Source organism: Sipha flava, unplaced genomic scaffold, assembly GCF_003268045.1.
Source record: "Sipha flava isolate LNK unplaced genomic scaffold, YSA_version1 111_pilon_pilon, whole genome shotgun sequence".
Classification (NCBI taxonomy): domain Eukaryota; kingdom Metazoa; phylum Arthropoda; class Insecta; order Hemiptera; family Aphididae; genus Sipha; species Sipha flava.
In genome coordinates this window covers 875,999-890,521 of record NW_020271729.1, presented here as the reverse complement: position 1 = coordinate 890,521, position 14,523 = coordinate 875,999, and the positions used below count along the sequence as shown (strand labels likewise).

At 26.5% G+C, this 14,523-nt stretch overlaps 3 protein-coding genes across 4 annotated transcripts; 1 reads left to right on the top strand and 2 right to left on the bottom strand.

Annotated features, from left to right (window-relative positions):
• Positions 1 to 1,089: 1,089 nt before the first annotated feature.
• Positions 1,090 to 2,249, bottom strand: LOC112689333 (enhancer of rudimentary homolog). The gene is made up of 4 exons (XM_025562995.1): positions 2,034 to 2,249; positions 1,872 to 1,959; positions 1,683 to 1,803; positions 1,090 to 1,614 (listed from the first exon to the last, which is right to left on the bottom strand). Exons 1-4 carry the CDS (start codon positions 2,034 to 2,036, stop codon positions 1,515 to 1,517), a joined length of 312 nt encoding a protein of 103 aa, XP_025418780.1. The 5' UTR covers positions 2,037 to 2,249; the 3' UTR covers positions 1,090 to 1,514.
• Positions 2,250 to 2,620: 371 nt separating this feature from the next.
• Positions 2,621 to 4,616, top strand: LOC112689327 (GTP-binding protein 128up). The gene is made up of 8 exons (XM_025562982.1): positions 2,621 to 2,775; positions 2,835 to 3,000; positions 3,065 to 3,195; positions 3,317 to 3,556; positions 3,629 to 3,797; positions 3,968 to 4,097; positions 4,290 to 4,412; positions 4,484 to 4,616. The coding sequence occupies exons 1-8, from the start codon at positions 2,734 to 2,736 to the stop codon at positions 4,584 to 4,586; spliced, it is 1,104 nt and encodes a 367-aa protein (XP_025418767.1). The 5' UTR covers positions 2,621 to 2,733; the 3' UTR covers positions 4,587 to 4,616.
• On the bottom strand, positions 4,603 to 7,274 carry LOC112689316 (clusterin-associated protein 1). 2 transcript variants are annotated; one of them, XM_025562966.1, is made up of 7 exons: positions 7,183 to 7,274; positions 6,858 to 7,054; positions 6,633 to 6,800; positions 6,257 to 6,570; positions 5,133 to 5,283; positions 4,945 to 5,074; positions 4,603 to 4,832 (listed from the first exon to the last, which is right to left on the bottom strand). In XM_025562966.1, the coding sequence occupies exons 1-7, from the start codon at positions 7,202 to 7,204 to the stop codon at positions 4,657 to 4,659; spliced, it is 1,158 nt and encodes a 385-aa protein (XP_025418751.1). In that variant the 5' UTR covers positions 7,205 to 7,274; the 3' UTR covers positions 4,603 to 4,656. The 2 variants fall into 2 exon arrangements, with proteins under 2 accessions (XP_025418751.1, XP_025418754.1); XM_025562969.1 differs by lacking the exon at positions 6,633 to 6,800.
• Between the last annotated feature and the right edge of the window lie 7,249 nt (positions 7,275 to 14,523).

Genomic DNA, 14,523 nt, shown 5'->3' with positions numbered 1-14,523 from the left:
TTTACAATCAACAAATACACTGTATTTTTTTTGGATCGATTTATTGGGTCCAATATCTAAAAATGTATTATTTAAAATAAATATTATGATAATTTTTTCAATATTTATTAATAAATAATAGTTTCATATTTTATTTTAGTAAATGATGAAAGTAAAATTGTATCACATACAAAATCTGTTGTTAACTTAAGTCTTTTACCTGAATAATTTTCAATAGCATAATAAATAATTATATTTTAGTCATGCAAATGAGAACAAAAATTCATATACAATTTGATTGTATACTTTATAACTTATATTATCTTTTACTTAAATATTTAACTAAATAAATATTCTATTATTTAATCTGTTATGTAAGCAATCACATTATGTGATAAATATACCAAAAATAATAATAAAAAAAACATTTAAATATATAAGGTCAGTAATTAAGTATTGGGTAATTTGGTACAAATAGATATACATACACTTTATACAATATAATTATAAAAATCATATTTTATGTAATTAGATCTACAATTCAATTTTTGTACACAATGATCATGCAATTACATAGACTATCAGAGTTTAAAGACTTCTACTAAAAAATTTATTTAATTTGTTGTATCAGATATTTAAAAATTACATTTCTATGCAAGTTTTCCTACGTTTTATTTTTATAATGATACAGCATTGTAAAATAATTATTGACATTGTTATACAAATCACACAATTTTTATTTAAAAAAGAATAAAAATATATTTTGCAATTAGACATAAAACACATGGTTCACCTTTATTTTGAATATTTAAATAAATGTAGGAACATACCATGACCATATTAATTTTTCCAAACTAAACCAATTACACATTACTCGTTACATTTTTGCCTTGATTAAAATACTACAGTAAAATTTAATAAGAAAAAATACAGTATTTTTTTAGTAATACTTAAGAATTTTGTATTTTTATAATATATACTCAGATCAGAATTTTAATACATACAACTGTTTTATGAAAATTATATACTCAAGATAATATTATGATTTTAAGTTTTAAGATGCAGAAGTAAAAATACTATATCAAATATGAAGGTAGCAAAGACAAAATATAAATTTTAATAACACCTACTTTTATTTTGTATAATTCTCCTGTTTTATTATAATATGAAATATTTGGTATAATTGATTGAACTCCTGTATAATAGAAACTTAGGTACACAAAAAAATTCACAACTCCATAATAATTACATTAAATCAAGTTGTTAATTACAAATGGTCACAAATAATATAATTTAACTACATTTTTAAATTTATAACTGTGTAATGAAATGAAACTTTTCATGATAAAAGATATCTTTAAGACATTAAATTATAATTAAAATGTATGTCATCAATGACTTGAAGTCAACTTACAATTGATTTGTAGTAGATATCTATAATGTAACATATTTTATAACTACTCAAAATTATTATATATGAATAAAAAAACAGCCTCATAATAATTATTAAAAAAATGTTCGTTCAATTCATAGCTTTATTGACGTTGATTTGCTTGACATCTTAATAAGACATATATTTTTTCTTTTATCCAATCTTTGTTATAAGGAGCATATGTCATTGTACTTTTTTGATATCTAAACAGAATTTATAATTTTATAAATAAAAGCATATAAAGTCATACTTTTTAAGTTTGTCTACATACACAAGACATGAAAGATCAGCTAAATGGTCAATGAACTCAAACAATTGAGTTATGTCATATGTTATAGACACGGACTTAGGATTTAATTTCTTCAGATGTTCCTCATAAATTTTACAAACACCTGAAACAATATAACATTAACATAAATGCATGAAAAAATTATAATAACAGCATACAAATATTAAATACCTTCCATGCAATCATTAACAGATTCGTAATCGGAATATGTTCTTGTTTCTGGTTTGTTACCTGGTTGAATCAACAATATTGTGTGCGACTGTAAACAAATAAAATGTTCTGTTTTATAATTTCTCATGTTATACTAACTTAACGAATTATTTAATCCAATACCATTTTGTAGTTTTCAAACAATATTCACGAAATAGCACTGCTGAACAGGTAAGACGATATAAAAGAAACTGAATAAAAATCAATGCAACGTGAGTGCGAACAGCGTAAAATTGACGAAATCTACTCGTTTAAGATGGTGGTAGCAAAGTAGTAGACTGTTTGTCGCAACTAGAATAAATTTGTAAGTCTGATTTTTTATAATTAACTATTTACCAGTTTGTTATTGTGATAGGTACATATAGATGATAAGTAAGATCAATAGGTATTTTATTTTGGCTTATATCATTTTCATTTCCATTGTTATTAACATAATAAACCATAACCAAACGGGTAAGATGAATACGGAAATTGAAAATTATTCCGTACGCAAGTCGAACAATATGGAATTAGAACGAACAAATTAAATACCGATTCAATACCGTCCGTGCTGTCGTTAATTTTAAATTATCGTTGAATTTGAAAAAAAATATATTGAATTTCATCAAGTTCACTGTTTAACCACTTTAACCAGCAATTGTGTTACTGTGCCATGTAATATGTGTGTTGTATTAAGGTTATGGTACGAACTCGGGAAAAATATTATGTTTCCATAGTTGGGTACTACCGTCAATAAATGCTAAAAGTCCAAATCCTGATTTAAAACGACGTTTCTCTGGATTTTGAGAACTTTTTTCTTTTAAAGTTGAAATAATTTTGAAATATGTCTACTATACTTGAAAGAATTTCGGCCATCGAGGCCGAAGTAAGTGCGATTAAATTGATTAAATAAATTGTTATAAAATTAAGTATATTTTTCTGTAGATGGCTAGAACGCAGAAGAACAAAGCAACAGCTGGACATTTGGGTTTGCTAAAAGCTCGTATTGCTAAACTTCGACGAGAACTTATCACGCCAAAAGGTGGTGGTGGTGGTACTGGAGAAGGTTTTGATGTGGCCAAAACAGGAGATGCTAGAATTGGTTTTGTCGGTAAGATGATCAACTATTTTACTACATATTTAGGTTTGATCACTGGTTTTTTTTTTTTTTTTAGGTTTTCCTTCTGTTGGTAAATCGACGCTATTAAGTAATTTGGCTGGTGTTTATTCAGAAGTTGCTGCTTATGAGTTTACAACTTTAACTACCGTTCCTGGATGTATTAAGTATAAAGGAGCAAAAATCCAAGTAATTTAATAATTTTTTAATTTATTTTACTTTAAAATTTAAATCTATTTTTATAATGTATTTTATTATTATTATTATTATTTTATAATTATTAATTTTAAATATATTACATTAAATATAGCTTTTGGATTTACCCGGTATTATTGAAGGCGCCAAGGATGGTAAAGGTCGTGGACGTCAAGTAATTGCTGTTGCTCGTACATGTTCGTTAATTTTTATTGTCTTGGATGTTCTTAAACCATTAAAACACAAAAAGTTAATCGAACATGAATTAGAAGGATTCGGATTAAGATTAAACAAATCTCCACCAAATATTGTGTTTCGCCGTAAGGATAAGGGTGGAATTAATCTACAGACTATGGTTATAATTTATAACTATTTTTTTATATTGTTATATATTTTTTACATAAATATATTGTACTTCTGTTTTCAGGTTCCACAAAGTGAATTAGATTTAGATACTGTTAAAACCATATTATCAGAGTATCGAATTCATAATGCTGATATCACTCTTAGATATGATGCCAATTCTGATGATCTTATTGATGTAGTAGAAGGAAATCGTATTTATTTACCTTGTATTTACATATTGAACAAAATTGGTTAGTATATATAGTATATACAGGGTTTATATATATTTTTATCCTATATATATTTAAAGTTAATTTATTTTTTAACTAAGAATTAATAATAATTTGATTTATCATTTATTTTATTTGATTTAATATTATTAATGTAACCTAATGTATAATTTTATTTTTGTTTGTTCTAGATCAAATAAGTATAGAAGAATTGGATATAATTTACAAAATACCACATACAGTACCTATAAGTGCTCATCATAAATGGAATTTTGATGACTTATTAGAAAAAATGTGGGAATACTTGAAATTAGTTCGAATGTAAGTAGTGCACAACTTTCAATCAATAATATTACAAAAAAAAATAAATAATATAATCCTAATTATTTGATTACAACTTAATAATATTTTCAAATTTAGTATTATAAAATTATCAATGTTACGAATTGTAAACTTTCTACAGAAATATTTATCTTAAAAATTATCAGTAATTTTTAACAAATATTTTAATAGTTATACTAAGCCTAAAGGACAATTACCAGACTATGGTTCACCAATTGTTTTGCATAATGAAAGGAAAAGTATTGAAGACTTTTGTAATAAGCTTCATCGGACCATTGCTAAAGAATTTAAATAGTAAGTATTAAAAGTTATTTTTCATTTCACTATTATATTATTTTAACACATATGAATATATTTTTGTGTAGTGCTTTAGTTTGGGGATCATCTGTCAAACATATGCCACAAAAAGTTGGTAAAGATCATGAATTGAATGATGAAGATGTTGTACAAATTGTGAAAAAAATATAAATATATCTAACTCATATTTTAAATTTTAAAATAATAAAATATATTATTTTGTGTATAAAAATGTATTTTATCAATTATCACTATCACTATGAATGCTTCCTAGTTTTTCAGCTTTTGAAGTTGATAGTTCTCCATCAGATGCCATTATATTTGAATCTTCATCATCCAACATTAAATCAGAATCTGTTTCACTGTCTGTTAAATGGTCAAACATGCTTCGATTTCTACTTGTAGCTGCACTACTTACTAAAAAGTAAAAAAAAAAAAAAATATTTAATTTTAAATATATATATTTTATAATGATTCTATAATATTCCTAACCCTACTTAATATAATACTGAATAACTGTCTAATTTACCTCTTCCTTTAATACTTATATCTGGCGTATTTTCCAAAAATTGATTATTAAATGATTCGTTATTAACTCCTTCCAATAGTTTTAAATCATCATCTTGTTTATTATTCTCAATTATTTTCTTTGTCATCTCCTTATTTGGAAAAAAATATCAGTTATATTTTAGTATCTTACCAATAAAAATAAATTACTTGTTGTTCTTGCATATGCATTAGTTCTGCTTGAGCAACCTGTTCCTGTTGATGTTCTAAATAACTAATGCATCTTTGCCTTGTAATATACTCTTGGTATAAATTTCTGAGTTCAGATTCAAGATCCTCAAATTCCTCTAAGAATGCTGGCCTGAAAACAAAATATTTGTGTTTAATCAATATAATTGATTTTAAATTGTGAATAAAATATTATAACCTTTATTGTCAATACTTATGGAATAGAAAATTACAAAAAGTGAAATTCCATATACAGGGTTGTTACAGAAATGGGTGAATGGTATTGATATAGTATTGGTTTTTTGAACTTAAAAACAATATACCATTGCTATCAAAATAACGATACTGAATAAAAGATGTTAGGTGGATCAGTTAATATTTCTAAAAATGATTAATATACTACAAGAACCAATTTTTTTCTATGGTAAGTTAAACATTTAATGTATTAGAAACTTTATAATATTTTCAAGACCAAAATTTTATCAAACCAAAATTATTTTTTTGATCTTTTTGAAAATATACTAAGAAACCTTAATTTTCATATATGTTTAAACGGTTTCAAAAAAATCTTTTAAAAATAATATTATCTATAGCGAATGGTGATAAAAAAAAACAAACAAACATTTGTAAAAACTTCAATTCTCTTTGATTATTTTTTGAATTTCAGTGAAAACGAAAATTCATCTTAAATTTTATTGTTTTTTATATTTTTTCGTAATTATTGGGAAATTTGTTCAATAGTTTTTTTCAAAATACCAACTAACTATAATTTCCTATCAAGATGATCAAAACAATCTCTCTGATCAAAATCGAGTACATAAAAAAAAATAGTGAATATCATCAAAATCTGTGAAGGTCCAAATCTTAGTTGAATTTAAGATTTTTTTATAAATTCTTTTCAATACAGAAAACTATTGATAAATTCATAAAATTATCTCCTCAAAGTACCCAATAGAATTAATTTCCTAACTTTACTTTAAATTATTGGTATACACGGACAGAAACAAATAAACACCATGGTAAAATTACATTGAATAAAGTTCAGATTATGTTTAATCTTAATTCACTGTAATAAAAATATTTGCATACATTTCCAAAGTATTTACCTAACTTGTTTTAATGTATTAAGTCTCTTTGAATTTCTTTCTAAATCTTCTCTTCTTTTTGCAATTTTTGCGTCAAGATTTGCTTCGGTCGCTGATACATTTTTTATCAAATCTTTTATATGGCTTGTTTCTCTTTTTGTTTTCTCGATTAATGTTTTAAGGCTTTGTTCAACTTCATTTATGTCTAAAGCACCATTTACTCGATTATCTCTGATTGGTCGTAGTTCTGATTCTTCTTCTAGAGAACGAAATAAAGTAGCACCTTTTTGAGTAATTTTTGATGCTAATTCTCTGGTCGTTTTTAGTTCGTTTGCCTAGAATAATAAGACTGATGAGTAATAAACTTCTATATACTTACATATGTATTACAAAATACTTTATAAGTTAAGTTAATATCTAATTTGGAAACACTTTCATTTTCATATGCTATTTTGGCGTTTAATGCATCATTAAGTAAATCTGTTATTTTTAATAATTCGCCAACTGCATTTCGATCAGCTTGATATATTTTTTTTACATTTAATTTAATGTTAGTTTTAAGAACCTATTAAAAAAAAATATTATAAAATGTTGGTATTAAGTTTGGCTTGGAATTACTTACAAAAAATTCCACTATTGAACGAATAAAGTATACTCTTTGTTCAGAAGTTTCAATTTCATGTGGTAAATTAATATCTGGTTCGAAACGTAAAGCTAACCAAAGTAAAACTTCAGACACTAAAGCGAAATTTGGGCTATGGAAACTATCCATAGATATTTGTTGATGGAACCCCAATGATCTCATGGATTCAGTGAACTCTAAAAAATGTGTTATAGATATTAATAATTTCTAGATAAGCATTGTGATTATTAATTATAACTATAATAATAGTTACTATTAGACCTATTGTAATTTTTATTAGAATCTGGATGCTGAAATTACTTACTAAATAAATCTCTGTATGACATAGTTTTTTAAATGCAAGTCCAATACATGTATTATAAATTAACTCACTATTACAATACGCTAATTTATTTTACTTCAATCACTTATTTACATTGATAAAAATATTTGTTGTGACTTTTCGTTGTTAAGGGTGAATGTAATATACCAGTGGTAGTGGGTTATATTATTTTATTACAACACTATGTCCTACGTGGACGCGGCGACCCTAACGAATTTACCATTTATTGATTGTAAAACGGTAAACAATCATTGATTTACAACTTATTAAAATATAAATCTAAAAATGTTTTCTCAAAACTTTAATTGCGTTTATGAATATAAAATATAAATTAAATAAAAATAAAAATATAATAAATAATAAAATAAATATAATAAATATATATTAATATAAATAAACATATATATATATAATACCAGACAAATGGTTTAACAGTAAAACAATTTTTGAAAAATGGTCGGAGAATTGAGGAGTATAATTTATACAGAAAATTAAAACACCTCGCATAATTTTCAATCAAAACTTTAGAAATTATAAAAATATCATTACGAATAAGTTATAAACGTTTGAATTTATTTTTAGTCACGGAATAATGTTTTAGAATAATTAAACTATAAATAGTTCTGGATTTAAATATTTACTTTCGAAATTTGACTAATAATATTTAACATATTTTTTCGTATTCGAAATTTAACCAAAAGTTTTAAAATAATAATTATGATTTTTGATTTTCACCAGTTGCAGCGAACAATTTCAATAATAATATCTTAATATAATAATAATCATTGACATTTTTTGTTGTAGCTGGTGAATATCAAATATAATATCAAATAAATTAATAGTTACCGTTTTACAACCTTTGACTAAATTTCGAAATATTACATATAAATATGTAACGTTAGAATTTATATTAAAAGTATGTATAATATTACGGTGAGACTGCGGATTTATTTAATCATCGAAAAATATATGGGCGATCTGTTCACCTTCATACATACGCTGCTGAAATATTGAAATTAAATACGCTGGTAACTGTTGTCGGTAGTCAATAGTTACATACATTCAATTTTTAATTATGTTTCAAATGTTCTGATCTACAGTAGTTATCACTGAAGCAGTTACAAAACTCCGTTGCGTATCATTTATCCAAGTTATCTCATTTTTCTGAGACATATTTCTTTGGTCCGTCACGTTGACACCGTTAGTGTCAGTAGATAATATTATCAACTCGGATGGAAATTAATTTTCATGTTGTCTTTCGCGCGTGCATCTGCCGGGTCCGCCGTTCGGCTTTCGATATACGCCGGTTAGATCTGTAAAAATTTTCCGAGCAGTGGTGGATCCAAGGGGTGGGTAATAGGGTAAATACCGCCCCCCCCCCTTGAGCTTATTATCCAAGAAAATTCGAGAATTTTAGAAATTTCTAGTTATATTCACGTTCAGCGGGCCTCATACGATCAGTAATACTGACAGTATTTCAGATACTGACAGTATTATTGATCGTGTGAGGTAAGTACTGATGTACTGTCAGTATGAAAAAACAATACTGATGACTGATGAAAAAATCATTTTGGTGTACCATATCTATAAAGCGGCTCTCACACGGGCAGTTTTACTGAGAGTATTTACGTTATTGATAGTATAGTCCTCAAACCGTCAGTACGGATTAATATCAATACTCTGTTTGTCATTTAACTAGTGAACAGTTATTAAAGTGTCGGTTGTCAAAGTTTGTAAAATCCTTTATTTTTTTTTGTAAATTCGTCTTTATTTATTTAAAAAATTTAAATGGACGAAAAACGTAAAGCGTGCATAGCAATTATTTTAGCGTTTTCTATTTCCAATAAACGAATTACGAATAGAAAGAGATGGGTAAAATAATGGATTGCTAAACGTAAAAAATATAATCATTTAAACATTTTAAAAGAAGTCCAGCTTTCAAACCTAAATGACTATAATAATTATTTTCAAATGAATATTAATATCTATAATAAACTATTAAGTATGGTAAAACCATTGATTATTAAAATCGATACTAATATGAGAGAAAGTATTTCTCTAAATGAAAGGCTTGCTCTAATTTTAAGGTATCTTGCAACTGGGTGAACGTTTGAAGACTTAAAATATTCTACAGTCATTGCTCAAATTACCATAAGTCAAATCGTGATGGAAACCTGTGAAGCTATAGTTACTGTTCTCAAGGATCGCATTCAGGTACCTAAATAAAATAATCTATACGATACTTATGATAAATAATAATTGTAATTATACAAACAACACTTTTGATAATATTTACAATATCATTATTTTAAGTTTTATAATATTTTAGCATATATGGATATATTATTATTATTGATAGTTGTCTTCATTAAAACATGTAAAATACGTGTGTAAACTGTTTTTAATAGTTTATTTTCTTCCGATGTAGTTATAAATTGTTCCGATATCAAACTATTCAATGTTTGTGGTGTTGATGAACGACTAAAACTTGTTGATGATGACAATGGATAACTGTAATTTTCAAATTTAGTTTGTGAGTTAATTTGAACAGAATTTCTGTTTAATGTTCCAAGTTGAGCTTCAAATAAAATATCATTTACAGCTTTTTCTGCAAATATTCTTTGATGTGAATTCAATGTTTTCAGTTTACTGGCCCACACTTTCGCCAAGTCTAAATCATTATCTTGTACATGATTTTCTTTAGATAAATAATTACATATCAGGGATAGTAATTCATTTTGCTGCACTATACTTGATGAAGATTTAGGTTTTTTTGATTTAGGTGGAAGGAAAGATGAATTATTGAGTGTCTCAACTGCTTCACTAAAATTACTATCAGCTCTCTAAATAAAATAATATTCAAAAATTAAACAAATATGTGTCAAATAAAATAGTGCAATTAATTATTTATGTTCTACATTTCAATTGTTTTTAAAAAAAGTTTTTAAAATATGAAATTGTATTTATATTTACAATCATATATTTCAGCTACCGCAAACTATCGAACAATAGAAAACTATAGCAAATAAATTTGGAAATAAATGGAATTTTGAAAACTGTATTGGATCTATAGGTGGTAAACACATTAACATTAAAAAACCTCCAAATTCTGGTTCTATGTATTATAATTATAAAGGTACTTTTAGTATAATATTAATGGCAATAGTTAATGCAAAATATGAATTTATAATGGTTGACGTTGGGGCAAATGGCAGAATTTCGGATGGAGGAATACTGTATTATACCAAATTTTAGGAAAAATTTCAAAATCAAACATTAAATATTCCACCACCGTCGTGTTTAGCAAATACTGTTGAAAAATACCCTAATGTATATATCGGCAATGAAGCATTTTCATTGCAGACTAACTTGATGAAACCAGTCAATATGATTTAACTAATAATAAGCGTCATATTTTTAATTACCGCCTTTCGCGAGCCCGCCGTGTGGTAGAAAACGCCTTCGGAATCCTAGCCAGTCGATTTAGAGTATTTCAAAAACCTATAAATCTCGGACCAGAAAAAGCGACAAAAATCACGTTAGCCTGCTGATATTTACATAATTTCTTAACTAAAACCAATAAACATCTTTATTGTTCGAAAAGTGTACTTATAGAAGAAAATTTGGAAATATGCAAACTTCGAGTTGGTGATGAAATAACTGAAAATTTGTTAACTCCATTGAAGGGAACTCCTATTCGAACTAAAAGTATTGATGCGAAAATTGTGAGAGATAATTATTGCGATTATTTCTAAAGTCTCGTTTACATTCAGCTCACTTTTGTGGCAGTGAACAGGGAAGTGAGCATGAAAGTCACTTTCACGTGCTCAGCAGCACGAGTATGTAAGCACGTCAATCGCGCTAACCTTGCTCCTCGCATTAACGCTGCCCGTCGTTCCCGTCAAAAGCGGTAAATCGAGCAGTGCGAGCAGCAGGTTAACCGACAACACATGTGATTGTGTGTTTATATTCTGCTTAATCGGTTACAGCCTTTGCATTATCAGCATTATATCATTAACTAAAAAACAACAAACTAATCGTGCGTATAAGAACGACCTTTTTACTTTCATTTACTAGCGATATTGAGAGATGAAGGATACTGAAATAATTGCTGCCTCGGCTCTCTGTCTGCTAAGTTTAAATAATTATGGGAGTATTTTAAAAAGAAAAAACATTGAAAATAGACGCCGTCGTGGTCAGAGGAGATGGTGGATGATATCAATTCATCATAATAGAACACTGTAAATACTTGTTTTAATATTGTTAATTTTTTAACTTGTTAAAATAGAAAAAAATTATGGAGAAGAAAAGAAAAATATAATTAAGCAACTCACCCACAACAATTTCGTTCAGAATTGAAAAAAAGTTGATCGTAATTATTTTTAATTTTACAGAAATAGTATGGATAGCTTTTTCAATTCAAAGCCGTCGATTTTGTACATGATTTGGTCTCGCATTCTTCCCGGATATTTTCTTAACTTTTTTGCTAACAGTTTTGCATATACATCGCACTCATCTTCATCTACCTTCTTTACCTTTAACACATAGTTCAAAGTATCAAAACTTTCATTCATTTTTTTTTTGAGCTTCATCTAAATAGTGGTCCGTAATAGGTCTTTTTTTGGTAGCATTGGTTCTGTTTGGTGTACTAAATTTCTTTGGATTTTCTTGAGGTGGCGATGGGGCAGTCATTTCAAAATTGGACTGAATCGACGATGTTGACGGAGGTGGATCAGTGTTTCACTTTGTAAAGTCTAAATAGATTATTATTGATAATTATTAAATAATAATTAATAATTTTCAAATTTTGGTTTTGAATAATTTTTCTAGCAATTATAATACATTTAATTTAATACAATCTTTAACATTATTACGTTATTAGGGAATGGATTTTTATATAGTAAAAAAGTCAAAATATGTAAATATTTATGTTCTAATTTTTGACGATATATTTCTATACTCATCAAACGTTTATCCTACGCCTATTGAAGAATTTTTATATTAAATCATTTATTTTTCAGGTAAATGATATAATAGATTAAGCCAAGGGGTGGAGGCAGAAAAAAATTTCGGGGGGTTTTGAAAAAATAAGAATAATTACCGTCAGGCCCGTATTTAAAAATTTGGCGCCCCGGACATATTATTTTATTAGCCCTCCAAAAAAAAAAAAATAATAATAATAATAATATAACACATTATTTCGTCCATAATCGAGATTCTTTAATATCAAAATACCTAGAACTTATAAATGAAAATCATTTAATACTTTTTTTAATTAACAAATTAAACAAATTATAACATTATAAAACATACTATTTTCTTTTTTTCATTGTTTTATTTATTTTTTCATTAAATACATCATTTTTAAAATTAATATTGCTAAAATATTTTGCTGCCCCTGAGACTTGACGCACTCGGACATGTGCCTACCCGTGCTCCCTTTAAATACGGACCTGATTACCGTTATTTGGAATTATTGACTATTAACTATAAATTGACGATTGTCGATCGTTATCACATAACCATACAATACAAAATTTAGGGAAACCTGTCAATCATAATGTAAAATTTTAAATAATATTATATCGATTACGTATATTTACTTATTTTTACTTACTGATAATAAACGACTTACAAACACGAATTATTTTTACGAAGTATTGCCATCGTGGAATTTCAAAAATTTGAGTTTTAAGTACCTTTTAGAACGTTTGGAAAATTACAAATTATTACAAATTCACTTTTCTTAACAAAACATTTTTTTTCTAGCATATTTTAATCGTATTTTAAACAATTCATTTTTTTAAGGTACATAAGGTAGGATAACTACGTTTGAAATTAATCATCTATTAATTTCGTGGAGGGTGGGTTGAACCCCCAAACCCCTCCCTGCGTCCGCCGCTGATTAAGCCTTTTAAGCTAAATACAAATTCAAGTGTAATTATTCAATAATTAGTAAAAATATTAAAATTGATAAAATTGTTAAAATGTATGGATGGTTTAAAGTCCAAGTTATCTAAATTTTTTTAAAGTCGTTTTATATTAAATATAAATTAACAAATTTCGTTAAATTTATAAACTGTATATAATGCCTTATATAAATATTGATTTTACTTATACAGCACAAACAAATGGTTGATAAATCTTATTAATATAAAATAAATGTATAATTGGTAAATTAATTTATTATTTTAATGTGATAGAATTGAAATAACATTTATATAAAAAGAATTTGAAAGTCGCGTTCAGACGGAGCAGCTTTTGTTGCGTGGCATGAGTGTGAATACATGAATACATTTTCCGTGGTTTTTTTGATGCCGCGCGGTATAATTTCTGATCGGCCTAGTAGGCGGTCTACATCAAAGGAAAGCCACGTGGCTTGTGCCCTCGCCTATGCCGCATGTATGTGGACGTATTTTCGGCAAAGCCACGCGGCATCAGTACTTATTTTTTAAGTAGGTATTTAAATTATTTTTTAAGTAATTAGGTAACAGAACAAACTTTTTTCATTGAGATAAAACTGATTTTTGTAGTAATCTCCAGAAGACACAATTTTTATTCTATCAAAATGTCGATACTGAAGATTCTTTGTTTTTAAAAATACAAAGATCAATAATGATTTTTCAAAAATCTTTAATTTTATGTTTTTTAAGATTCAAAAATATAGATCACCTGCTGATCTCGTGTATTTCGTTGCCCATCAAAAATGACACAACTCTATAGTATTTATGAATAATATATTATTATTATTATAGCTTTAAAACAAATCAGGAAATACATGCCGCACCGTGTGGACGCCCCTGAAATTAGTATTTGATTTTAAATACAGATATACTTATAAAATATTTAATTTATTATGTCTAAGTATTTTTTCAAAACTATTTAAAATGTGTATTTGCTTACTTTAAAAGTATTTGAATACTTTTATTCAAATACTTTTTATTCGAGTGCTTTACAAGAATGCATACAGAATGTTAACAACAATTTTACATACATTTCAATGTACAATATTTAACATTAACCGCTATTGATTAATGTTAAAATAATTCGGATTATGTAGTAATCTAATTTTTATAAGAGAAAAAATACGCCAAAATGTCAAAATGCATAACATTTTTATCATTATGAAACGTATACTCGTATTATTCACTTTTATTGAAGTATTTAGCCACAATAAATATAATCAAACAACTATATATTTATAGTTCATTGATTATTGTGTTCATAGATCAAATGTTTGATTGTTGCTGATTTGAAGATGTTTGAATTATATAATTCTATGAATTGTTCGGATACTATAAAAAACTTTTTAAATTTTTATTT